The sequence below is a fragment of the Bos grunniens genome, chromosome 19 (genome assembly GCF_055505025.1).
Source record: "Bos grunniens cultivar Pamir isolate PY7600 chromosome 19, Bosgru_T2T1.0, whole genome shotgun sequence".
In the NCBI taxonomy this organism is placed as follows: domain Eukaryota; kingdom Metazoa; phylum Chordata; class Mammalia; order Artiodactyla; family Bovidae; genus Bos; species Bos grunniens.
The window spans coordinates 54014982-54041767 of record NC_141183.1 but is presented as its reverse complement, the minus strand read 5'-3'; the positions used below and the strand labels follow the sequence as shown (position 1 = coordinate 54041767).

Sequence of the window (26786 nt, the reverse complement as noted above, 5' to 3'; positions counted from 1 at the left end):
GGTGGAAAGAAAACAGGAGCCTATGAGGAGGGAACGGGGCAAAGATAAGTATAATCCTGTGTGACTGATCAAGCAGCTGGTGAACTTTTAGACAAAGAGAAATAAAGCTTACATCAGACGGAACCAAATTCAATAGGATCCATAAGGAAAACGGCCTATCTGATCAATAAATGACAATACAGCAGGAGCTGTGCTGATAAAAAAGAGGGGGCCATTTTAAACATGGAAATAGCTGGGAGATGGAGTAATGTTTCAGTCCTTTCTCAGGGTCAAAAGAAAAAAATGAGTGTTAAGTTTTCTTAGAAGTTAAAAATGAAGAAAAAGACCCAACAAAGCAGCACTAATATAGAGATTTTATTTAAATTGTATTGAGTTTTTACAGCACATTGCATGTTTGTCACAACGCAACTGCACAGTTTGGATTTTTGGCCACATCATGTCACTTACACCCACAAGAGCTCTGAAAGGAGTATTTGATGAATACATCTGAGCCAAGAGCCCAGAGTCTCTCTCCAAGGCCATGCAGTATGTTCATTGATGGGACAGTCCCTCAAAACAGCCATTCAAAGTAGACAGATACAGTCTCCTCAAATGTCACCAATCGAAGTGCAATGAAAGTCGAGTTAATTAAAAAGCCACTCACAACTGGCAGTAAATTGTAATGACTGAGAAAATGCTTATTTTACGTATTGGAGACAAGGAATAGTTTGTTACTTTTTCAATGAATTCAGGAATTTCCCAGACACAAATTCTCCATTATTCAACTCCATTTAAACGAAAAAAGTTCTGCTAGACTGACCTAGATACACCAAAACTTTTTAGGTTACATCCATGGCAAGTATAAAAAGCACAGATGCTTCTCTGTAGGGCTGAAGAAAAGGTCAGGACAAATAACAGTTCTTGTTCTAAATGCAGATCCTAAGTATTTTCAAAGGAAAAACTTTTTTTCCAGGAAGCAACATGAACAAGTAGCAGTTAGACAGCTACCATCGTTTTAAAACAGGCTGAGCCTAAGTGTAATTTACCTTTTCTACACCAATGAATCAAGGAAAACGTATAAGGAAATCCTAGTGGTTTCATTATAAGTCAAGGAGACTGTATCTGCCCTAACCACTGCACATGGCTAATATCACTGTATCTTTTGGTTAAGTGCCACTGGTACATACTAAGATGAAAACAAACAAAACAAAAACAATGTTTGGTCCAAATGGACACATTTTTTCTCCCAATTTTGGTATCAAGGCTTTATTCTCTTCTGTTTGGGTTCCATTGTTAAGTGCACAGAAATAGACAGCAGCATTTGTACTGAAACCCTCACATACCAAACAGCATATTCTAGGAGGTAAAAACCAAACGCAAAATTCTACCCTCAACATGTCAAGTGTTCAGGATAAGAAGCAGTGTGACCCAGAGGAGGCAGCAGCCAAGGGAAAGACAACATGTGGGAAGTGGGCAATGGAACAAAGACCCCCCCCCCAAAAAAAAAACATTGTTTTATTTTCATGCCAGGAGAGGATCAAGGTGTAGCTCCTGTGTTAGCACCAGGACAACTAGGAAAAGTCAGGCGCAAAGGGTAGGGCACAATCAGCAAATATTTCACAAGGATAATTTCTGCTTTTCCCTTCTCATTCTTCACAGTGCTTACCTCCAGAGCTGCCACTGAGTAACAAAGACTACTGCCTTCACAGCTCCAAATAACTGATGTCTGCCAGAACTGAACATCAGCAGAGTTTTCTCTGCTCCCGAAAAGGTCTGTCTCACTCCCTAAAACTGTCCCCCTAAACTGAATGTTCACTGATGCTGGCTGATGAGCCAAGTGAAAAATACAGCAAAACCTCCACCAGCTGGACCGGTCTTTAAAACCAAACTCCACAGAAAGACAGAACTAATGCAACTAGAGGGAGTGCCTCTAAAGACTGAGCCTTCATGCACAGACACAGAGCACAGAGGTACAGGGTATAGTTCATTTCAAATAGGATAGGAATTCCTATCTTATATACTATAATCCGCTTTTTTCAAGGTGGAGGAGAGATGGATCTGGTTATCACTTGGAGTTTGGTTATACATATGCCTTTCTATTGCTGTTTAGGGCACGCATCACCAGGCAGTATCTATGAAATCATCATCCTGTGACCCCAGGAGAAAGAAACTGGAGTCACCAACTCAACATTAAGCTTCCAGACTCTGGGTCTGGATCAGGACCATTACTCCCAAGGTGAGAGTCTCACCAGGAGAGGACTCCCGCCAGATTGGAATTCCTCTGCTCCAGTCTCATGGTACCAAGGAGGATTTCTCAAGACTGTATCTTTGAGCTCTGTGATTTCATGAGCCACACCAAGGAACCTTCAAAAACTACACCTGAAGCACATCCTCCCTTCAAACCTGCTAAAACTGGACAGGTCTTCTCCTCTGGCATTCAACTGGAAGCTGTAGCAATGGGTTTCTTCAGATGTTGGCTCATGAGTTCCCTGGCCCGAGATACTTGGATATGTTCGTAACATGAGTTACAGACGAGAACTGGGTCATAGAGTTGTTGATCAGGAATGGGCAACTTCAGGTGGCAGCAGCCAGCACAAAATACATTTCCACAATTTCTGCCAAAGCATGAAGAAGGAAGAGTTCATCAGAGATGCCGACATACTGAGAATGAATCATACTCTAAAAGGCCTTACATGAGTAAATAAAAAGAAAAGTTGGGAAAAAACAAAACTAGTTCCTATAAAGGTATCTCCGTTATCAGATTAACTCAATTTAGTTCGTATCTACGTCCCTCTCTATGGCTTTCAAGCCCTACTGAATCACACAAAACACGTTACCTGCAATGGTGTCTGCGTTTGGCCAGCCAGAATTCACAGTCACAATTATAGCAATGTGATGCCATGTGGTCTGGAACCCAGCGAGTCACCTAACAGAGGGCAAAAGGAAAAATTCCAGCAACACTGCAGCAAGGAAAGCATCCTGGAAGAAAAGGACAAGGTCTAGGTGGCTACTACTTGCCTACAGAGAGTCAACTGGGGGAGAACATGTCACTCGTCTCTGAAAATTATGAAAACTCCCTACGTTGCAGAAGGACCCGCCACGTATTTGCCTGGACATACCTCAGTCTCTTTCTTATCAACAGGTTCCCAGCTTGCTTCTGAAAGGCAGTCGTCACTGTGATCAGAGCCAAAATCTTCTGTATCACTGCCATCTGACTCCTTCAAACACGTCTAAAGAAAAAGCCAAGGCATTACCACCAGCGCCTTCATCATCTCTAACATTTATTGTTCACTATGTGTCAGGCACCGTTTCTAAGTACATCACATGCAGGCTGCTAACTCACTTCAGTCGTGTCCAACTCTGTGCAATCCCATAGATGGAAGCCAACCAGGCTCCCCCATCCCTGGGATTCTCCAGGCAAGAGTACTGGAGTGGGTTGCCATTTCCTTCTCCAATGCATGAAAGTGAAAAGTGAAAGTGAAGGCGCTCAGCCGTGTCTGACTCTTAGCGACCCCATGGACTGCAGCCTACCAGGCTCCGCCGCTCATGGGATTTTCCAGGCAAGAGTACTGGAGTGGGGTGCCATTGCCTTCTCTGATCACATGCAGGAACTTATTTAATTCCTGACAATCTTATAAATGTATGCTATTATTATCCCCACTTTTACAAATAAGGAAATTAAGCCACAGAGAGAATTAAGAGCTGATAGGCAGTAAATGTGGGATTTGGACCTAGCATTCTGGCTTCAGACCCATGCTCTTAACCAACATGCTGCATCACAGTATGGAAAGAATATTTCTCCTGTTACATTCTAAACCAGGAGTTCGCAAGCTCTGGCCCACAGGCCAAACTGGCCCACTGCCTGCTTCTGTAAGTCAGGTTTCTCTGGAAGACAGCCACACTCAATTCATTAACATATGGTCATTATGGCTGCTTCTGCGCTTTGACAGAAGAGCCTAGTAGCTGTAAAGAGACGATACGTCTCTCAGGGCCTAAATTATTTACTATCTGGCCCTTTACCAAACAAATCCGCTGACTCCTGTTCTAAACCATCACTCTAAACAGTAAGAAGTAAGTTGTTAGCCCTGACCATCCCACCAGCAGAGAAGTATGCAGCAGGCAATTGGGAATGTTCTAGAGCTTCTTCCAAGAAGCTCCCTGAGGATTGCTGTGCCTCGTCATCTCTCATCTGGCTTATTCCAAGAGGTCCTAACCAGCCTCCCTGGTTTTCAACTGCTTCATCCACTTGACACACTGGTGCTAGGGCAGTACTCTTTTCAGCACTCTTTTTTTTTTTTGGAGGGGGACAAGCCATGCCCTTAGTTTCCTGACCAGGGATGTAATCCAGGCCCCCTGCACTAGGAACTCAGAATCTTAACCACTGGACCACCAGGGAAGTCCCTCTGGGGCAGTACTCTGATCCTACGACTCACTAGCCAAAACTTTTACTGCCCTGAAGGTAGAATCCACACAAAACGAGCTCTCAAGCTGAGCTTTCTAATCCCTTCCCACTTCCCAATGTCACCTCCCACCACACTACTAACTCCCTCCCTCACAGTCCCAGCACAAGTGTGCACACATGCATGCACATGTGCAAACACATACACCTCTTTATTCAGGCTACACCCCCTGGAATACCTCCATGCTTCTGGAAATGGGGTTCCTTTTTCACTGTCTGTGTGGCTAAAAGTGACCCATCCTTCAGCACTGGCTCAAGCACTATCTTCTTAGGAGAGCGTTCCCTGACCTTTGACTCCCCTAGGACCCCTGATACCTGACGCTTCCGACCATCATGTCACTTAAGAACAGCCTTCTAATGGTGGGCTTGACTCTCCCAATAGACTGTGAGCTCCCTGAGAGCAGAGCAAGGTCTCTCATCCTACAGCCCACCCCCTAACTCAGTGGCACGCAGCAAGTACCCAGTGAATGGCTGTGGGGTGGGTGAAAGGCTGGATGGGGGCAGGCCGTGAGTACTTACAAAATCGTCCTCATAGTCCATGGGGGGCTCCGCTGGAGGGGCGCAGCAGTGGCGGATATCCAGCCTCATCTGAAGCTCACGCACCTGTCGGCGGAGCTGCTCCACCTCCTGCTTGTACCCTGCTTCGATCTGCCGTAACCTGTGCTGGATCACATCCGTGGGAAAGGGGAGTCCATCGTCGTCCAGGTAGAGGGGAGGCACTGGAGAAGGGCAGCTCAGGGCGACAGGCTTCATGCTGGGGACCTGCTTTGGGTGACCGGACAGCCACATCCGGTTGCTTTTTCCACCTGGACCAGTACAGTGTCCATTGGAATGACTAGAACAGACCGGCGACTTCACCCCTTCTCTCTGAGCCCACTGGCCCCCAAAGCAGGGCCCCGGTGCCCGCGTCTGCTTACTGCTCGCCCTCTTGCTACAACAGCCGTAGGAAAGCAGCCGTCGAGGGGTGGTCTCCCCACTGGGGAGTGAAGTCACCATCCCGTGGAAGCTGTCCCAGTTGGACCCTAAGAAAGAGAACTCGCTGATCTGGCTCTGAGAAATCGGCTTTCGGGCCAATTCCAATGGCACTTTTCCCAAGCGGGGGTTCTCCAGTAACTGCCCGTTCCTATGATTCCCTCTCTTGCCTGTGTCTTCCTCCCCGTGAATCATATCTAGCACAGAACTAGGCGGTTCCTGGTGGGCGACACTTGCTGCACACCCCGGGGGGTCCTGGTTGGGAACGTCAGCACTGGGGTTTGGAGGAGTTTGGCAGGTAGCACTCGGTGGGTTGCAGAGGGTGCCCAGACCATGATCTGGGGCACGTCTGGAGGGCATGCCCAGCAGAGAGTCCAGCTGGGCCTGCTGGAGGGCCCCTGGGAGGGGGTTCTGGGAGGACTCAGGAAAGTCACCGGTTCCTTCACGCTTGTCCGAGACGACTTTAGAGAGTGTGTGGATAGCTGCTTTTTCAGGACAGCGTTCAGGTGGCTCCTCTGTGCCATCCGAAGTCCTATCCAGCTCGTCCTGGGCAGGAGGGCCTGGAGCTGGGGCCTGAGTCTCTGTGAGGGCTTTGGTCTCAGGCTCAGAAGTGCTGCTCTTCGTTTCCTGGGGCACTGTGGCACCGAGCGGTTTGTAACCTGGAGAACCGTTTCTGTGACTCTTGAAAGGTTTATTGCTCAAGTAGTCTTTCTGGCTGCTGGGCAGCGAGGGAGGACCCGCCATCTCCCCTATAGCCTGCTGGGGACCTCCGGCCCCAGACTCCACGAAGGCGGTCTGCGATGCCTCGGGATTGCCATGCCAGGGCTCCAGGCCTGCTCTGGCCTCCTGACAGTGGTTATTCAGGTTGGGGTCACTGGATGTGCGCGTCAGGGGGCTGCTTGTGTCACAGGCAGAAAGAAGATCATCCATAGATCTCGTTTTAGGTAATCTGCAAAGACAACACACCACCTCCAGGTCAGGAACTGAGAGCTACCTCCAACAGACAAAATTGGGTCACCAAAGCAATCAAAGCCAGAGTTCACAAGAAATAACATTTAAGATTACAAATAACCAATGTTCAAGTTTCCCTGGCAGTCCGGTGGTTAAGAATCTGCCTGTCGAGATGGGTCACAGGTTGAATCCCTCATCCAGGAAGAGCCCACATGCCGTTTGCCCAGAGCCTGTGCTCCGCAACAAGACAAGCCACTGGAGCGATAGGAAGCCCCTCTGCAGCCGAAAAAATAAAATACATAAATCAATCTTTAAAGAAAGATATAAATAGCCAATGTTCACTGCAAAAGTCTGTTCTAGGGCTTCCTGGCAGTGGTTAAGGTGCTATACTTCCACTGCCAGAGGTGTAGGTTCCATCCTTGGTCTGGGAGCTAAGACTCAGCATGGCCACAAAAAAGTAAAGAGTCTGCTCTGCAAAAGTGGAGGACTTGAACCCCCTCCTCAGGAACCCAACCCAGGGTCTGTCCTCAGTTTTCATCAGTCTTTCCTCACAGTCTCCCTTGAATCCTCAACCACTCCCATAACCTCAGCTGCCTTATAAGCTGATGCCTTCCAATCTACCCTTCCAGCCAGGAATACAATTCGGCCTCAAACCTTACATGCAACCGCCCCTATTACACACAGCAAGACAGAAAGCTGGTAGGTCCTGGACTTGGATGATACCAGTTCTGACACTGATTATAGATACATGACTCAAGTGAGCTATTTAACCTCTCAGACATTTGGTTTCTCTTCTCTATAAGATGACGATAAATTACCTTGCCGAGATGCTATGAGGATTCAAAGTATAGGCAACCAACCACAAACTTATTAAGGCCTCACCCATGACCTCATTTTTATAACCTTCCTTATTATAAATTATCCCTCCATCCCAGCAGGGACCAGCATGGCTTTTTACAACCACTTAGCGGCAGCGTACTCCTCTGAGGCCCAAGTCACCATGGAAACTTCCCCAGTATACAGTTCTAGAGACATCCGTGTACACCAAATGGGCAACCAACATTTTCAAGAATGACTGCCCTCAGCCTGCATAGGAGGGGAGTTTGCAGGAGAACGAATACATGTATATGCATGGCTGGGTCCCTATGCTGTCCACCTGAAACTGTCACAACAGTGTTAATCGGCTGTACTCCAATATAAAATAAAACGTTGAAGAAAAAAAGAATGACCACCCTAATTTTTAATACAGTTCTATAAAGTGTTCAGAGCAACAAAACTGAGGCAACTTTGCCAAGAAACTGGAGAATTTGCTGGACTTTCTTTTTCAGAGGCCTCACTCAGCCAAGCCCACACTGAAAAATCCTTCAAACACAGTTACAATAGAGCTGATTTTTTTTAAGTGTTTGGTTTTTTAAAATTATTAGTACTTCTATAAAATTACTCTTGTGTTTGATTTTACTCTGTGATCGATTTTGATTGCTGTGTGTCGGTGTGGTTAACAGATTCCAAGAAGGCAATAACAACATTATGATCATAGCCTCTGGAGTCCCATAGTCCAAGCTTGAATCTCAGCTTGGCAACTTTTTAGTTTTTTTCTTTATTTTTTATTATGAAACTTTCAAACACACAAAAGAAGTAGAAAGTATGAAGAATTCCAATGTACTCTTTAGTCAGACTCAACAATAGCAACAGCCTGCTGTCCTCCACAGCTGAGTCCTGTGTGCACCAAAGGTCTAATTAACAATGAGGGGAGCAAGAACGATGTCTGAGGAGTTTGGAACCACGAGAGAACTTTTCCAGCAAATGTGGTCAGGGACAGCTACGCACAGAGGACAGAATCTGAGCTGGGGATGGAAGAATGTGTTGGACTTTAATGGAGAAGAGGAAAGAGAGCAGGATGTTTTTGATCTAGGGGAAGGTAGAACCGAAGGTGAGTCAGGTCAGCTGTGAGAGAAACCATTTCCTTTAAAACCCTTATCCATGAAATCCAACTCCACCTTGAACTGCCTACAGCACACCTCCTCTTTGTTGTCAAGATATTTCAGTCCCAACCTGCATGTATCTCTTCCATCTCTCCGAACTGACTCATCTTCTCAACTTTACAGTGTCTACGTGCAGGCGTGCTCAGTCGCTCAGTCGTGTCCAACTCTTTGTGATCCCATGACTGTAACCCGCCAGGCCCCTCTGTCCATGGAATTTTCCAGGCAAAAATACTGGAGTGGGTTGTTATTTCCATCTCCAGAGGATCTTCCTGACCCAGGGATCAAACCCACATCTCCCGCATTGCAGGCAGATTCTTTACCACTGAGCCACCTGGGAAGCCCCTCAGTTTCTACAGATAATACAAATATCCTCCTGGTTTCTAAGCTCAGAGATTTGGGACCTGACTTTGGTCTCTTAACTCTTCACTTCCACCTTCCAACATTCAGTCAACACCACAGACTGCTAATGACTTCTCAACAACATCTGAATTTAATTCTTTCTCTTCCCTTCTTATCTGAATTACAACAGTCCTGGCTGGCCTCCGTGCTTCCAACTACCCTGCTCACTGGTTAATTCTTGAAAAATCCTTTTGTCACTAGGTCACAATGACTTACTACTGACACCTGAATCAAAATAAATTCCTCAGTATAAAAGCCCTCAAGGAACTATCCTGTTTATTTCTTTCTATTCTTCAAAATACCCCTTCCCAGGGATTCTCTGCTGGTCCAGTGGTTCAGAATCCACCTTCCAATGCAGGGGACTCAGGTTCGATCCCTGCTCAGGAAACTAAGATAAGCTCGCACATGCCTTGGGGCAACTAGGCCTGTGCGCTGCGACTACTGAGCCCACGCCTCCACCAGAGAGAAGCCTGCGTGCTGCAACCAAGACCTCCCCTCCATGCTGAAAGTAAGACCCAACACCCAGCCAGAGGTAAAGAAATAAATATTGTTTTTAAATGCCCCTTTCCAATCCCTGCCAGCTCTAGCTCCAAAGAGGTGGTGCTTCTTTTTAAAAGAAATTCTCTCTTATGTATCCTATTCTTTTGGACCCCTCTCCACTAACCTTGTTACCAAGCTTACAACTCCCTTTACTCCATTCACTTGTTCATTTAAGCATTTACTAAAGCACCTATTATGTTCTAGGCCCTGAGCCAGGTACAAGGGACACTAAAAAGCCATGGTTCCTAGGACTTCCCTGGTGGTCCAGGGGCTAAGACTCTGTGCTGCCAATGCTGGGGCCCTGGGTTCAAATCCTGGTCAAGGAACTAGATCCCACATGCTGCAACTAAGACCAGATGTAGGCAAATAAATAAATATGAAAATAAGTAAGAAAATAAACTTAAACCAAAAAAAAAGCCATGGTTCCTGCTTGGTCGTCCACAAAAACCTCTGCATTAACAGTCACCAAATGACCCATTTCTTTTTTTTTTTTTTTAGTTCTACCAGTTTATTGCTACCAACCCATGACCCTCCACCCTCATGCACACATGCTCAGTCATGTAACCCCGTGGACTGCAGCCAGCCAGGCTCCTCTGTCCATGGACTTTTCCAGGCAAGAATACTGGAGTGGGTTGCCATTTCCTTCTCCACAAATGACCCATTTCTTACTTCCCATTTCTCTAATGGCTTTGAACAAGACACATTCTATTTATCCACTTAGATGCTAATTTAGAACTGTCCTCCAGCTGTCCTATGCCTTATCTCACAGTTTTTAAAAAGTATCTTAAATAGGATCAATATCTGCTATGTCTTTCGTACAGCATGTAAAACTTAGTACAGTCCTAGGCAGCTTGTAGGTATTTAAAAAACATTTATTGATTTGAAAAATTAGATATTGATTTAAGGCAGTGGTTGTTAAATGGGTCACAGAATGTGCTGAGAATCTGATAAAAAGTTATGGCCCCTCTCCCGGAAAAGGAAACTTACGAACTGGTACCCCATTCTGCATAGTTCACGGAATATCACAGAATTCCTGAAGCCTATCTATAGGCCTTTGACAATGGACTCAGTTCCAAAGACCTAAAATTTATAGCTTAGGAGGTTGGGGGTCTTGTTTTCCTTTATAATATTCAACCAATTATGTTAAGTTATATTTTAATTTTAAAAACCTTCCACCAATAAAGATCAAAATTTGAAATGCACATATCCTTTGAACCCAGTATTTTCATTTCTAAGCACGTATCTGGCAGAAACACTAGCATAAATGCACGGTATACGGTAACACTACCATGTACAAAATGGTGTAGATGGTAAATATTGTGTGTGTGTGCGCGTGTACATGCACTCAATCATATCTGATTCTGTGACCCCATGGACTGTGGCCCACCAGGCTCCTCTGTCCATAGAATTTTCCAGGCAAGAATACTGGAGTGGGTTGCCATTTCCTTCTCCAAGGGATCTTCCCCACCCAGGGATTGAACCCATGTCTCTTGCATCTCCTGCACTAGCACGCAGGTTCTTTACTAGCTGAGCCACGGGGGAAGCAAATATTGTGTATATTGTACCAAAAAACTTTTTAAATATATGTTAAGTAAAACACCCCCTATAATGATTAAAAAATGGAAATCACTTAAATGATCAATTGAAAATTGATTATGTAAATTTCCATACACTCTACTTTTCGACTTATGCAGCCACTAAAAACAATAAAGCAGCTTTATATGTGCTTTCATGGTTGACATCCTGATGCACAGTGGGGAAAACAATTTTCAGAACAATGTGAAAAATACGGTCATTGTATTTTAAAAAATGTTTTTATATGAAAGTGTGGATATGTCTGAGGAGAGATAAACATCTGGGAGGCACCAAAGTGGCAACAGTGAACACTGGGGGGACAAGGAGCAGGGGGGACTGTCATTTTCTACTTTTATATTGTTTGGCTTAAAAAAAAAGATATTACTCTTATAATTCAACCAATCTCCATTCTACTTCCCCCCAGATAGTCAGCCAGAATGTAACTTTAATTTTTATGTCTCCCTTTAAATTCTGAGGGAGTGATGTGAAGGCCGTTCCCCTTTAGGATACTCATTTCCCTGAGAGCCAGATGCTGCTGGGAGCTCTGGACACAGCAAAGGTTATTAGGGAGCTAGCATGCTCCGCATCTCTTCTATCAGTTAATATAAATCAGGACCATTCCCACAAACCTTCCTGAAACACTCCTTTTAGTTCTGTTCTCCTCTCCCCTGGGTGTGTCACAAAGGATGATGGCAGCTTGGAAAAAAGGTAACTACTCTTATCTTAAGAGAGGGCCTTGAGAACACACAGAGTGCCCTCCAAGCTAGCCAACAGCCCTGAGCCAAGTTTTGCCTTCAAATGACTCGAGAAGTTACTTTAAAGTATTTCATAAAAGGAAGAAAACAGCATGTAGGCAAGGCACAAAGCAGCCAATGCCTTCGTAGTGGAGAGGGGAGAGAAGCCCCTCTTACCTGTCCAGAGAGCGGCCGGAGAACTCCTGGCTCTGAGTCACCGGGGAAAGGTAGAGATCCATGCTCTCCTCCCCAAGTGTGCACGGAGATGACGCCGGCAGATACACGGCTGTCCAGAGGTGCAGCGCCCGGACATGACACACGGGATGCAGGACCTAGGGAAGCAGCCCCATACTCAGGTTCTGTGAGATGTCTCAGGTCCCCCTTCCTTCCCAAGCCTCTGGGTCCTTGTTCTTCCCGCTGCCTCGGGACAGTGCCCCCCAGGCCCCCGAGATGCACCTGGGGGATAAGGGTCGGGACTCACCATTTCTGAGCCAGGCGTGTAGAGGAAGTTGTGGAAGTTCTTGTTGCCGGCTCGCAGGAGGGCCCACACGGAGCAGGTCCGCTTGTAGATGTTACGCTTCTCTCGCTCACAGGGGTTGTTGGCCAGGAAGGTGCCGTAGAGGCAGGAGTACGTGTGCTGCACCAGCTTCACCTAGACAGCGGGACAGTTGGCACCGGGCCAGGCCGCCCACCCCCACCCCCGCCCCCGCCCCCGCCTCCGGTGCGCCACTTACCAGGAAGGCCTCGTTAAACTCAAACAGGCAGGGAAACTGCTTGAGCAGCTGGTGGACGGAGTCGAGCCACTGCAGGAACACGGGGCACTGCTCGTTCTGGTCCTCTGCGTTCTCCTGGTGGCCGCAGCGGTCTCCGAACTTGTGCCCGAAATCCAGCCAGTCAGATTCTACCAACACCTGGAAACCCTGCAACCAAGAGGGGGTTCGAGTAGAGGGCCTCTCTGGGAAGGCTGTGGTGCTCCCCGCCAGGGATGCCCACAGCAGGGGGGCTGGCAGCTTCAGAGAAGAACAGGCCCAAACCTGGAAGAGGACTCCAAGCCACCCATGTCCTCCAGGGAAAGATCCCCAGGCAGACCCAGGGGGTTCAGTACCCAAACTCCCCTCCTCCTGCTCTTTCCCGCCCAACCCCTCTCAATACCTCCAGCGTCCTGTAATACGGGTCCAGGAGAATCTTGGCCAGCGCGACGATCTGCGGCGTGCGGTCCCAGCCGTCCGAGCAGTGCACCAGCACGGGCCGGCCCTCCCGGTCCACCGTGTTCGCCACGAGCACCGCCGCCTTCAGCATCACCGACAGGTGCTGCAGCCACTTGGTGCTCTCCAGAGCCGACAACCAGCTACGCGAGGGCAGAGGTCACATCTGTCACTAAGGGGGCCGAGGCTGCAGCAGTCTCTCTGCCAGCCCCGGCCCCTACACCGTAACAAAGTCCCCTGCAAGAGCTGATGCCAAGAGGTCTAGCCCAGGACCCTCCTGCCAAGAGACACCTAGCGAGATGGTAGGGAAGACAGAATGTCTGTCGGCTGGCAGACATCTAGCCAACCGATCAACAGAGGATCTGGGAAACATCACATGTGCTTCCAGCCACTTTGCCTCCCAGTTCTCTGTGTTCTTGGAGGACAACTAATTCAAATAAAAGGAACCCAGTGTCCTGTAGCCGCGCCAAAGCATTGGCTGAGAAACGGAAGAAGCGTTCTTGGAACTGGCCCACCGCACACAGGCCCCGGAGTTTCCGGTACGTCACAACTCCCATCTCCCCACCGGATCCTCCCAGCACAAGCAGCACTGGGTAAGGGATGAAGCTCGAGGGCAGACAGAATCGGAGTTGGGCACACCTACTTGCTGGGATCCGGCATCTGGCTACACACAGCACGGAGGTACTGGAAGCTGTTCCGGATGGCGTGGATGTTGGCCATTCCCATGAACACGACCTCACAGTTGGGGTAGTACTCTGCACACACACAAGGAAAGCGCAGCGTGAGGACATCCTGGAAACAGGCCTCCAGGACAGGAGCGGTCCCGGCGGGTGAAGCTCCCCTGGCAGGGCAGGCCGCTCTAGGCTGGAGCTCAGTGTAGCCTGGGAATCTAAATACCTTTTTCTCTCTCAAGTGCCATATACTAACAGTGGGAACAACAACACAAATGACGATGATGCGTAAGTACGACTCCTAATGACAAGGGACAGTAAATCCTCAACAAACAGCGGCTGCTCTGTGCCACGAACTTTATACGTGTAACCTCTAATCGTCCGACAACTTTGTGAGGGATGTTCCATCCCCATTTTGCACATGGGAAAAGAAAACTCAGAGAGATTAAGCAATTTTGGCACAGTCACAGCAAGTGAGTGGGGTCCTGATCCCAGGCCGGGCTTGTTTGGCTGCTTCCACGCACAGGCTGCCCCCGAGGCCCCTGCACCCAGGCTGGCTGCAGACGTGGGTAACAGCAATACCTTCGCACTCACAACCTCCACCCTTGGCCCTGTTGGCCACCGCCGCCGTGTACGATCGGGCATCCAGGATCAGCAGCTTCTGGGGGGCAGCCGTGCTGCTCTCTACTCCAGAACACGCCGTCAGGGAGGAATCTGCATACACACAGGGCAGGGGGAAGACCCTGGGTCAGTTAGCGCCCAGGAGCACCCTGCCCAGGCCACTGCCTTTCACAAGACCCCTCACACCACCACCCCTGCCTCCCGAAAGGCAGGAACCCAGACGCCCTGTATGTTGTCTGCTTCTTCTCCCTCTTGCCCTGGGGTCTCCCTGGGAGCTGAGGAGGCCAAGATGGGGGCCTACTCCCCAGGGGGCTAGCACCACCCACACCTTACCGAAGTCAGTGTCACATGCCTCGCTGGCCTCACTACTCCCGGTGCTGAGGGAGCCCCCACTGGTCCTTGGCCCTGGGTCCAGGGCACAGGCTTTAGCGATGGATGTGACCAAGTACTCGTCATCAGCATTGCGCCAGCCCCACCAGCTGATCTCGGGCTGGCTGCAGCGGGCAATGGCAGCCCCGTTGCGTAGGTGTCTGACAAAACAGAACAAACGATCATGCCCTTGGTGTTCACAGCCCCCAGAGGCCTACCGCTGAGAGCTCAGGGGGCCAAGCCGAGATCTCCAGAGCCAGCGGGGACCACCCGATCATCCAGCCCACAATAAGAGGAACCAAAAGCCCTTAACATCTCTTGAGAGCTTTACAGTGTACAAAGCATGGTCACATACATTTCTCAGATGTGCTGTGTATTCCCACGGTGACACTGACTCATCACGTCTACACAGCCCCTGCTCCAGATAGAAACCTCTAGCAGGGGAACAAGCCCGAGCCCAGAGCATGAACAGCTCCAAACCTCCTGGCTGCAACCTGCCTCGCAAATGTTTTCTGGTGTAGAACCAGGCAATAAAGTTTCAGTTTTGGGAGTCATAGCCAGTCTCTGTTGCGTATTCTTATGTTTTCTTTTTTAAAATAAAATTTTTAATTTTAAAATAAAAATGTAAAAATCATTCATAGCTCACAGGCTAAACATATAATAGGCTATAGGCCGGTTTGGTTCACAGGCCATGGTTTATCAACCCGTTTTAATGCGATATTTCACACACACACGTCCTCAAAAAGAGCAAAGAAAAAAAAAAAGTGAATAGATTTCCCAAAAGCCTCATCCTTAGGAGAAAACAACAACTAAAGCAGCTTTTCTTATAAAATTATTCCACAGCCACTTCCTGAAGAGTGTCAGCTCCCAGTTAACCACACTACCGCAGACCTCCACCTCTGACTTTCCTCCTGCACCAAGAACGTCTCACTGACGCCTCGGTCCCCACTGCCTCACCTATACACAACCACAGGGATCCGCTTCCAGGAGCGGAAGGAAGCCACGTTCTCCAGCTCTTTATCTGTGATCCATACGGGAACCAGCAGCTTCTGGGGATAACTGGGGCACAACCTGCGGAAAGACCAGAGCGGGTCATGGAGCTTGATTAGAGACCTGTGATCACAAGGTCCTCGGGGATGGCTCTGTGGGGAGAGGGACCAGGAGCCCCCCGCCCTCAGGGAGCCAGGAGCTGTGCCCACCCTGCTCTACCCACCCAGGGAGGAGGTCTGGGTCCAGGATGGGGTTTGGGTTCCCCGCCCCCCAGCCCTCTCACTTGTAGTTACTGTTGATGTGCGAGACCCTCCAGACATTCTGCAGGTCAAAGCCCATCCTCGCCAGCTCGGCCTCCTGTCGACATCGTACGTGCTCGCCTGCAACACAGCCCCGCGCCTGTCAGCATCAAGGGCCCGGGGGCAAGAGGGGGGAGGAGCAGGAGATAAGGAGTGAGCGCCGCAGGCCTCACCTGGCTGACACAGGTGGGTGTGCTGGTCCTCCTCAGTCAGCCCCAGGCACCAGGCATGGTAGGCAAAGGCAAAGAGGTCCTCGGGCTTGGCAGGTCTCGCTGTGGCCCGGCTTAGCCGCGACAGCCACTCTTGGCACTGCTTGAACGTGGAGAAGTGGCACCTGCCAGGCAAGAAGCCATGAAGTGAGGCAAGAGGAGAGTGTGTGCAGGGGCCAGGAGGGCCAAAGACCCAGCCCCGGGAAGGTGTGGGGAGAGGAGACTGCAAAGCGGGAGCTAAGGCCTGAGGACCCCGGGGAGGACCAGGGAAACTGGCCAACACCCCAGAGACACTGTCATAGGGTGATAATTCTCTTCCCAAGAACTCCTGTTTCTGAGACATAAGAATCCCCTCTAGTGGAGCCTGACTGTTTCTCATATCAAATCCAAACGCTATCAAATCTGGCCCTGGGGGACTTCCCTGCCACCCAATGTAGGAGGTGTGGGTTCGATCCCTGGTCAGAGAGCAAAGATCCCACATGCTTCATGGCCCAAGTGCAAAACATAAAAATGAAACAATATTGTAACAAAAATCAGCAAAGACTTTAAAAATAAAAAAAGTTTTAAAACTCTGGCCCTGGATGTCTGCTACCCCTTGTATCATCTCCCACAACTCCCCAGCACAAGCCTTCTGTCTCAGGGAGGAAGTCCTGTCTCCTGGTGTTTTCACTTCACTTAATGGTCTCCTCTCAGCCTAGCCATGTCCTCCAGATACTCTGAAGACAGCTGCAGGCCCACCTCTTCCTTGAGGCCTTCCCAGCCTAACCCATTCCACAGATCCCTTCCTCTGTTATTCTTAATGTGCTGGGAGTATTAAACAGTAAGTTTTCCCAGAGCCTACTTGAGCTGGAGGGTTTTGCACACAAGAGTGACATGGTCTGATTATAGAATCACTCTGGCTACTATAATGAGAGTAGATGGAAGACCCTCTCCCACAGATTAAGTCTTCCTTCTGCAACTAGACTTTAATCTCCCTGAAGGGAAGGGCAATGCGAATTCCTGTTCTGAATGCCAACAGTCCTAAGTGCACAGCAAGCTCTAAACGGGGCGTCCTCTTCTTAAAAAGTTAATTTTTATTGGAGTATAATTGATTTACAGTGCTGTTAGTTTCAGGTGTATAGCAAAGTGAATCAGTTATACATATATCCACTCTTTTTTAGCTTCTATTCTCATATAGGTCATTACAGAGTATTTACTAGAGTTTCCTGTGCTGGAGAGTAGGTTATCAGTCTTATTATCCTTTTAATAATCCTTGGAGTCATCCCTCTTTCTCTCATAGCCAATCTGTCAGCAAACCCTGTCATCTCTACCTTCAAAATTCTGACTACTTCTCACCATTTTGTTTGCTACCAACCTGGACCAGCCATCATGACCTCCCACCTGGAGTAACTGCAACAGATTCTTAATTAGTCTCCCAGCTTCTGCCCTAGCTTTCACCCCCATCCTGCTTCCATCTCCTCTCAATACAGCAGCCAGAGTGATTCCATAATCAGACCATGTCATTCCTTTGTGCAAAACCCTCCAGTGGTTTTTTCACTTCCCTCAAGTAAAAGCCAATCATTATGACAGCCTGACACCCTCCCAACCTCTCTGACCTTGTATCCCCATCCTAACCCACGTGCACTCCACTCCAGCCATGCTAGCCTCCTTGCCATTGTGCCAGGTTCCCGCCCGCCTCAGGGCCTTTGCACACACTGGTCCTTCTGTCTGGCACACACTTCTCCCAAATACCCACAGGTCACTTTCTTCAGGTCTCAAACGTCACCTTTTCATTGCATCCATTCTCTGATCATTTTGTTTAAAGCTACAACCTTCACCCCCATAACACTCAATATCCCCTTTCCCTGCTATACTTTTTACCTTTACATTACTTCCCTGATAGCTCAGTTGGTAAAGAATCTGCCTGCAATGCAGGAGACCTCCTGGGTCAGGAAGATCCCCTGGAGAAGGTATAGGCTACCCACTCCAGTATTCTGGCCTGGAGAATTCCATGGACTGTACAGTTCATGGGGTTGCAAAGAGTTGGACACAACTGACCGACTTTCACTACCATTTAATATATTCTGCCACTGCTGCTGTTTAGTCGCTAAGTTGTGTCCAACTCTTTTGCAACTCCGTGGACGGTAGCCCACCAGGCTCCTCTGTCCATGGCATTTCCCAGGCAAGAATACTGGAGTGGGTTGCCATTTCCTTCTCCAGGGGATGTTCCCGACACAGAGATAGAACCCACATCTCCTTGGCAAGTGGGGTCTTTACCACTGAGCCACCTGGGAAGGCAATGTATTTTACTCACTTAATATTTACCACTCATATCTCCCCATTGGAATACAAGCTCTATGAGGGCAGAAAATTATGTCTATTTGTTCCCTGCTATATCCCTAGAACTTAGAACAGCCTGGCATAAAGTACTCAATAAATTCATGTTAAATGGATAAATAAATGAGTCAAGAACAATGTGAATGCTTTTTTTTCTTTTTAAAAACTATTTATTTACTTGGTCATGCTGGGTCTTAGTTGTGGCATCTGGGATCTAGTTCCCAGAGCAGGGATCAAACCCAGGCTTCCTGCAGGGAGAGCTCAGAGTCTTAACCACTGGACCACCAGGAAAATCCCAAGGTGAGAGCTCTGTGCCAGGTAACACCCTAGGTGCTCTCGGGTGTGTCATCTCATTTAACCCTTATGAAAACCCCGGGGGCATTATCCCTATTTCTTTAGTCAAGACACTGTGCGTCAGAAAATTGATTCTGCCAACTAAGACAGGGTTTTCACTGTTTGTTCCAAATGGGAAAGGGGAGGCAGTATTTTTCCCTTCTCGCTCCAGAGAAACCCTGCAGCAGGCGGTCTCAACAAGATTAAGGTAAGAGGACCTGAGCGAGGGCCCGCCATTCTCACCTCACCACTTTGGAGTCCTTGCAGGCAATGTGCAACTGGAACATATCCCGGCTCTCCACGCTGTCAATCATCCGGAGGGGGACCTGTAGAGGAAGGGCAGACTGGTGCTCAGATCCCCCTGCTCCACGTCACTCCTCACCCACCTCTGCCCAGAGGCTGATGTAGCAACAGAAGGAAGGAAACCGACATTTACAGACGGCCTGCTAAGGGCCTGGTAACTGTGCTGGGTCCTCCACATATGTGACCCCAGTTAAAAATCACCAGAAACCTCAAGGCATGTATTTGCACACCGTATTATTAAGGAGGAAACTGCACCTCAGCTGAGTGATTGATCAAGGTCACACAGTTGGTAAGTGGCACTCTTCCAACCAAGTCACTGTGTCCCTAGAAGGGCCAGCAACAGAATCAAGGGAAGAGAGAAGAAGGGGGGAGGAGAGTGAAAGAGGTACAAAGACAGACCTTCCGCTAGGAGACAGGAAGAAAAAGAAGGGAACCCCAACTCTTTAGAGATACTACCAAATGGAGCACTGACACAGTCCCACCCTGAATTTCACAGGGATTGTGGCTTGGGTGTGGGAGAATAAGACGGGAACTCACGTTGATGACAGAGTCCTTGAACTTGATATGCAGCCGGTAGTTGGAGATGGCAATGAGTGCATCAGCTGCGCGGCCCAGGAACTCCACTCCCTCGCCCTGTAGCACTGTGAAGGGCACCTGCCAGGGGGCAGCGGGACCTCAGTCCAGAAATGAGTCACCCCTTCACTCCCCTCTACAACCCTTGATTTGTAAGACCCCCTCTGGAAAAGCCGGGCCAAGGCAGGACAAGAGTCTTCTCCATGGTAACAGCACCAGGCAACAGCCATACAGAAAAGCTCTTGCCTTCCCTAGGGCCCAAGGCTCCACAACAGACAGACTCCCCTCCCTCCAGAGACCCAGGAGCAGGAAGCCAGAGCTCCCATAACAGATCCCCTTGGAGATATTTGGAGGTGGGGGGAGGAAAGGAAGGGTGTTTTCTGAACCCGGCAGGGAGCTCTACCCACCTCGGGCCCCCAGCTCTTCCTTACCTGCAGATTCTCCTCCTCTTTCACTAGTTCCTTGTGGGGGAACAGATCCTTGGCTTGGATGTACTCCAGGCTGGGGGGCCCCTCCTCACCCTGTGGGGAAGGCCTCAACCCTAAGTCATCAGGCTCCACCTGGCCCATCAGGCCTCATTCTGCTCCCCTCCCCACAATAACCCCACATACACCCTTTAAAAAGGTTCTGGTCTCCAGAGGAGGGGAGAGAGGCCCGGCATGCTGTGTGAGGAGTGAAGTGGAGGGGGAACTCAAGCCTCTTAAGCCTAAGAGAAGAGCAAGGTCCACAGAGTCACTGGGAATCTGTGCTCCCTAAAGAGGGAATCTCCTGTAGAACCCAAACTGCCCAAACGAAGGAGAGGAAACAAAGCAAAAAAAGGGCGAACTAGAAAGGTAAGACAGAAGTGGGAAATGGGAAGTGCTGCCCTGAGGAGTAGGAACCAGGTGTGCAAGCTGGTCACAGAGACAGGAGGGCATGCAGGCTGCCCAGGCCACTCCTCTGAGGCTTCAATCTGGTGGGTGAAGGAGACAAAGAGGAGGGAGGCGCGGGATTCAGGCCCATGCCTCTAGAGGGCCTTCACGGATGCTTTCAAAAGAAGGATGTGTTTTGGAGTGGAGCTTCCTTTCCAGTTAGGCCCTCACTGCTAATAAGCCCCCTCCACCTGCCAAGCAACCTGCCCTGCCTGACGATCTGAGGGGAATTCCTGAGGAATCCCACAGCAAGCAGAAGTAACTCCTTTCCCAGCCACTAGGGAGGGCAGGGAGAGGAGGGGACCAGGCGCCTGGGAGGAACCAGGAGACCCAAGGACAGAGAGAGGAAGCCTGGCAGTCATGGGGGAAGGGGGCGTGGGGGGGGGGGGGGGACGGTGAGGAGGGGAGGGGTGGGAACATCTGAGCGGACAGATGGGAGAAGCTGGGAAGCAGCATTAAGCCAAAGGGGGAGGAGGGGAGGGCGGGGAATGATGCAGAGGTACGGAGGCCCGCAGAGGCAGAGTGGCAGGGAAGATGGAGAAGAGAGGCTGTCTGGGGGACAGTCAAGGAGAAAAGACTGGCGCGTCAGGTGAGGGGTGGAGTAGTGGAAGGGGGAGGGGACTGGGGCCAGGGAGACAGCTCAGACATCCTGTGCTCCCCGACCAGCCCCCGAACATCCCAGAAGGCCTACTGGCCATATCCCACACCCCCAAGCAAGGATGCGGCGGACGGGACCAAGACCGAGAGGCGGAGGTAGAGGAGGTACTCGCGCAGGGCGGGGCCTCAAGCTCTGCAGTCAAGGGCAGCGGCTTTGGGGCCAAGATGGGTCACAGAATTCCCATCCCCGGCCTTCAGCAATTCTCGGCACCGAAAGATGAAAGCAAGTCCAGTAAAGAAAAGGGGTAACATCCCCTCTCCCTGCCAGGGCCCTTGGGAAGGGGGATGGGCTGAAATTCGGAATCTCGAGGGCCGGCCCTGGGCGGGGCTGCGGGTGCAGCCGGCGTCGGGGTCCGGCCCCCCCCCGCCCCCCGCAGGCGGAGCAGGCACTTACGAAGCAGCTGAGCATGGAGCAGGAGACGCGGGCGGTCAGGCTCATGGTCGCGGGCGGTCTGGGCCAGCGCACATGTCCCCGGAGCCGCTGCGCTGCCCGCCCGTCCCGGGCGCCCGCCGCATCCCGGCTGCGGGGCCGGCCAGGTGCAGCCGCGGCGGCCAGGAGGCGAGCGCGGGCGGCGGGGCTCGGCGCGGCTCCCGCGCGCCTCTCCCCTCCGCTCCACAATGGAGCGAGCCCAGCTCCGCCCTCGCTCACGAGCGCGGAAGGGAGGGGAACCCGACAAGGGGAGCGCCCCGACCGCGCGGCTCGGGGAGGGCGGGGGCGGGGCGGCGCGGCCGGGGCGCCCCGGGCCCCGCCCACAGCCCCGGCTCCTCCCTCCCCACCGCCCCTCCGCGGCCTAGGAGCGCGTCCTCGGGGGTTTCTGGGGTCTCTCAGGAACCGGGGCTGAGCGACTGCGCCCCCACCCCCCAGACGGCGTGGGAGGGGACGGCGAGGCCGCCTACATCTTTTCATTCCCCTTCTTCCCAAGTGAGCCACCCTACACCCCTCTTTCACACGTCCGTCCCCACGCCCTCCCTTCTTTGCTGCTGCTGCTAAGTCGCTTCAGTCGTTTCTGACTCTGTGCGACCCCATAGACGGCAGCCCAGCAGGCTCCCCCGTCCCTGGGATTCTCCAGGCAAGAACACTGGAGTGGGTTGCCATTTCCTTCTCCAATGCATGAAAGTGAAAAGTGAAAGTGAAGTCGCTCAGCCGTGTCCGACTGTTAGCGACCCCATGGACTGCAGCCTACCAGGCTCCTCCGTCTTGAGTCCCCCCAAAATCCTGCTGTGAGTCCCAAGATGGATCTCACCTCCCTCCACCGCGGGCCCTTTCCAGTTTCTAGGCTTCCTTCCCTTCCCTCCAAAACCACCACTCACCATTCCCCTGTCCATCAGTGTCTTCCAATCCCCGGACCTCACTAATCCCACTCCCCTTTTGCCCCTTAGAATGGACACAGGTCTAATGACAGTTGGGTCACTGCACACTCCTGAAAGGGAAATTCTCGGGGGTTTTTAATCCTAAGGCCCCTGCCCAGCTCTACTCCTTCAGCTCCACCTCTCCCCTTGTTTCACATCCTCTGTCTTCTGGGTAAGAAAGTCCTAAGAAATTTCTTTGACTAAAAGAGAGGAGCTGGAACTATGAACCACAGAAGCTATGCAAACACAAAACTCAAAACCCAAGGGTAGGGGAATGGAGGGAGTTGCGTAGAGGGCCAGAGAATAAGGGCAGTGATAAGACGCTTGAAATGTCACTGAGAGTCACAGGAGGAACTGTTTGAAACCCTACACTCCCAGTGCCTGGTAGCTTTCAGAAACCAGGGCTTTTGTTTGGGTTTTGGTCTTGGGGGAAGGGAGGAATAGGAGAAACCTGACACTTTATTAAGCATCTACTATGAGCCAGACATGTTTCAAACATTATCTGGCTAAAACCATTCAACTCTGAAAGAATTTCGTGAGATTTGAGGCTTACAGAGAAAGTCAGTTCACCTAAAGTATTTAAGTGGTGGTGCCAGGATTCAAAATTAGATCAGGCTGACTCCTTTCATGGTATCACCGAGAAGAAAAAGGACAGGGGCTATCAGTGGGTGGGGGCCAGGACCAGCAGGCTTTCTGAGAAGAGACCAGAACAATACTATACACACCACACACCCACATGTCTATGGAGGAAAAAGAGCAAGTCTTCTCTTCACCTGAATGCTCTGACCTGTCCCTAAGCACTGGGGACACATGAAAGAACTAAAGAAATACAGCCAGAATCAGGGCCTGGTCTGAACCCGGGCCTGCAGCTCTCCACTCCCTTCTCAAGTCACTACTTCCTCCTCCCAGCCCTCAGGGATTAAGCGGTTCCTTGTATTTGAGGTGAAAAAAATGGCAGTTAGTGGAGAATGTATGGGATCATTATAACACACACACACAGCCCCCAGTGATATTCTGGGCACCTTGAGGGTGCTTCAGTCAGTGGCTGCCTATAGTAGCTTAATGGAGAGCAGCACTCTGGAGCTAGAGAAGCCCCACAGTTTTAGAGGGGTCACTCCTGATGTAGCACCCACAGTACTTCAGGGACTCAGTAGGGACTACAAGGGTCTTGATATAAAGGAGGTCTAACTTTTCAGACCAAAGCAGAGCGCTTCACCCAAGGATCAGGAGGAGCAAGACAAGGGCCAATATGAAGAACTAAGAGAGACAGTGGGGAAAGCATGTCAGAGCACGTGCAGAAAAAGACTTCCAGAGGCCTCCCCTCCCAGTGCTGTGTATCAGCTGATGTTTTGCAACCTAAGAAGCCCTAATTTATCTCCAGGGCAGATGAACCTGTTTAGTTGCTGAACAGAGTTGCCTGGAGCTCAAGGTCCAGGAGGGGCGGGCAGCTTCATGGAAAAAGACACCAGGATTACAGAAAACACTGCAGTCTGAGGAAAGAGTACTCACCATTCTACCGTGGTGAGGGTCCTGGCTGCCTGCTTCTCACTGTAAGGAGACAGAGAAACATAGGAGTCAAGAGCACGGTTAACATCACCATAGTATCAACAAATGCCACACAACTACTCCCGAAGTTCCCCACAACGCTTATCTGCCTCCCTCACAGAGAACCCAGCCTCTCCACAAGTCAGCATGCCAGACAGAGGCAATGGGACCTACGTGGGGAGAAAGCAACAAGTGACTCTGCAGGGCATGAAGGCAGCCACGAAGTCCTGCAGCAGGACTCAAGAGTCCTGATTCCCAATCCCAGAAAGAGAATTAAAATGCTCCGAACCCCGTTCTTTGCGGGAAAGCAAAAGAACCGCCAGCTCTGTAGAGACGGAGGATGCCCAACCAGGGCTCACTTCTGGTCCTGGTGGAAACATGAATCCACAAGAGCACTCTGCCAGCCTCTGAGTCTGGGAGCAGCACCCACCTGACCTGTTTACTGGGGGCAGAGTCCAGAGCAGAGGCCAAGAGGGAGGGGACCACAACCTGTGATCAGAAGGCAGCAGGGCTGGACGTGTCCCTCTGAGGGCACTTGACTCCAAATGAGGTGCAGGTTAGTGGGAGGAGGCCACACAACAGGGACAGAATCAGGCAAGTGCAGGCCTCAGAGTCAGTACCTGTCAAGTGGGCCCAAGCAACAGGAATGTCAGGATGGGCCTCCTTGGCCCACCTAGGGAGCCACTGAGGTAACCAGGCCCAGGTTTCACTGACAGTTTTCTTCATGCCTGCTATCCGAGCTCAGGGGGCAGTCCAGCAGTACCCCGAAGAAGGCTGTGTGGATATGTCTCCATCCGTGGCCCTCCCCGCCTCCATGGTCACAGCCCACCCTTTCCCATGGAGGCGGCAAGTCCGGGGTTGCTGCCTCACCGCCCACTGGCAAGCAGCCTCAGAGAAAGCGAGGGCGAGCGAGAAAAGGACAGGCCTGGGAGGCCCACGGTGTCCGGACCTCGGGGATCTAGTCACGGGGTGGGGGGGGCGGGTCAGGCTGACAGGGGAACCCAGGTGCCCAGGTTTTGGGGGCGGAGCCTAAAGGTTCGGAGGTGGAGCCCCGAATGACAGAAGGCGGGGCTCACGAAAGCCGGTGGGGCCGGGGAGGGGCCGGGCAAGACGCGGTGGTTGCGGTTCCCAGACCGGCAGTGCACGGGGCACGGTGACTCACCCAGCCGGCGTCCGCCCGACCCTCCGGAGGCCGCGCTCTCGCCACTTCCGTCTCCCGCAGCCGCGGAGGCCACGCAGCTCCGACCCACCGCGGCGCCCCTCGGCCCAACCAATCCTACCTCCGGCCCGTGCCCGCCCTGGCCAATAGCCACGCCGAGTCCCGCCCTGCCCCACTACGTAGCCACCGCCCTCGCTCTTCGCGCCGCTCGTTGGTCCAGTGGAGCAGACGCCCTCCCAGCCTTTAGCCTATCGGCTTCCGGGAAACGGGGCTGCGCCTGGAGGGAGGAGGTGCGGCGCCGGGGTAGAGACGCGACCAATGGGAAATCACAGCGCGTCCCTGCGGTAGCCAATGGGAGAGCAGAAAAGGGGGGCTGCAGGCGAAGGCTCCAGGGACCGGAAGTGGGGGCGGCCCGTGGTCTCCCGGTAGCGCAGTGGGGGGGCGGAGCCTCGTAGGGGCCCGGGCTTTACATCCACTTCCGGTGACCGGCCCGCCTTAGGGCTACATCTCAGAGAAATCCCGGGAGGCACCTAAGCTTTATCCAGTTCTCCGCTTGGTTTCGCTGCGGTCGTGCGTCGCAAAGCCAGAAGGGAGAGAAAGATTCTGAATGCTGAGAGAGAAGGGGGACGGTCTGGGCCTGAGGCTCCGTCTCGGTCTTCGACTGGTGGGGGTGAAGAGTCTCCTTTTCCGCACCCTGACGTCTTCCTCCAACCCTCCCTTTGCGTCGGCGAGCCCGACGCAAGCCCTGTTCGTGACCTGAATGAATGGTGCTTTCCGTTTTGAGAAGCTTTCTCACCTGAGAGATGGGGCTGAGAATGCCACGAGCTAGTTGCGACTCTCTGGTCTGTAAAGGGTGTGGGGAGTCGGACTCCCCTGAAGATCCAGCTCTTGGCGCCTCCCTTCCTCTCTGCCCAGGGGAGCCATAGCGGGCAGCAGGGCGGAGGATGGCCGCTGGAGGTCGCCCTGGCCCCGAGATACAACCCGACAGAAATGGAGAACAGTTGGTTCAGATTCTCAACCGACAGCTTCAGTTAGAGTGGACCTGAATGCTTTAATATCAGGTCCTGGGACCAAAATGTCTTCACTGCTCTTTTGCAAATGGCATTGGCGCTTTTACTCCATATTTAGTAAATCCCAGGAGAACTGGAACCATACCTCTGTTCACTGTTAACTCCCAAGGTTTAAAATAGAGTCTGCAATCTAGCAGATGCTTAATAAATTATTTGTTAAATGAATACTGAATTCTTACAGGACGACGATTGTACTTTTTCCATTCCCAGCACTTACTATAGTGTTTGGTGATTACAGGGGTTTCAACATGTGTTCAGTGCTCTATCACAGGCTTCCTAGAGTGCAGAGTTTAATTCTGCATATCCTTTCCCCAAAACAGAGGAAATATGAAGTTGGGAGGCTGCATGCAATTAATACCATGTTTTCTTGAGAGCGGATATCAATTCTAAAACGTCTGTGGGATTCTCAGTACTATATGTGGGAAAGATGATGGGCTCCAGATAACAGAGGCAGGACAGATACCGTCAGGAAGATAGACTGGCCAGGCTGGATTCTAGGCAGGGACTGAACTCTTGGCATGGGAGGGGAAAGTTTTTCCTGTTCTCCTGCCCCTACTAAAAGCCAGAAACCAGCACCCTCCTCCAGCAACCTTTCAAAACTGGGTCCTAAGATC

The 26786-nt window shown here is 51.0% G+C and overlaps 1 protein-coding gene across 7 annotated transcripts; it reads right to left on the bottom strand.

Annotated features, from left to right (window-relative positions):
• Positions 1-339: 339 nt before the first annotated feature.
• On the bottom strand, positions 340-26078 carry MTMR4 (myotubularin related protein 4). 7 transcript variants are annotated; one of them, XM_086360706.1, is made up of 20 exons: positions 25106-25256; positions 24374-24563; positions 23908-23946; positions 19912-20001; positions 19445-19561; positions 18848-18930; positions 15920-16080; positions 15731-15827; positions 15415-15528; positions 14422-14618; positions 14050-14181; positions 13440-13551; positions 12744-12939; positions 12326-12511; positions 12073-12243; positions 11769-11923; positions 4958-6359; positions 3099-3209; positions 2817-2905; positions 340-2594 (listed from the first exon to the last, which is right to left on the bottom strand). In XM_086360706.1, the coding sequence occupies exons 3-20, from the start codon at positions 23908-23910 to the stop codon at positions 2417-2419; spliced, it is 3594 nt and encodes a 1197-aa protein (XP_086216832.1). In that variant the 5' UTR covers positions 23911-23946; positions 24374-24563; positions 25106-25256; the 3' UTR covers positions 340-2416. The 7 variants fall into 7 exon arrangements, with proteins under 7 accessions (XP_086216832.1, XP_086216833.1, XP_086216835.1 ...); XM_086360707.1 differs by having other exon boundaries at positions 24433-24563; XM_086360709.1 differs by lacking the exons at positions 24374-24563; positions 25106-25256 and adding an exon at positions 25899-26078.
• Between the last annotated feature and the right edge of the window lie 708 nt (positions 26079-26786).

Bases quoted from the DNA above. Each gene is read 5' to 3' on its own strand.
- MTMR4 (XM_086360703.1), bottom strand. From the start codon at position 21,487: ATGAGCCTGACCGCCCGCGTCTCCTGCTCCATGCTCAGCTGCTTC. The intron at 18,931-19,444 runs GTGAGTTCCCGT...CTTCCTCTACAG, and splicing joins TCAAGGACTCTGTCATCAAC to GTCCCCCTCCGGATGATTGA. The intron at 14,619-15,414 runs GTGAGGCAGTGG...CTGTTTTGTCAG, and splicing joins ATCCCTGTGGTTGTGTATAG to ACACCTACGCAACGGGGCTG.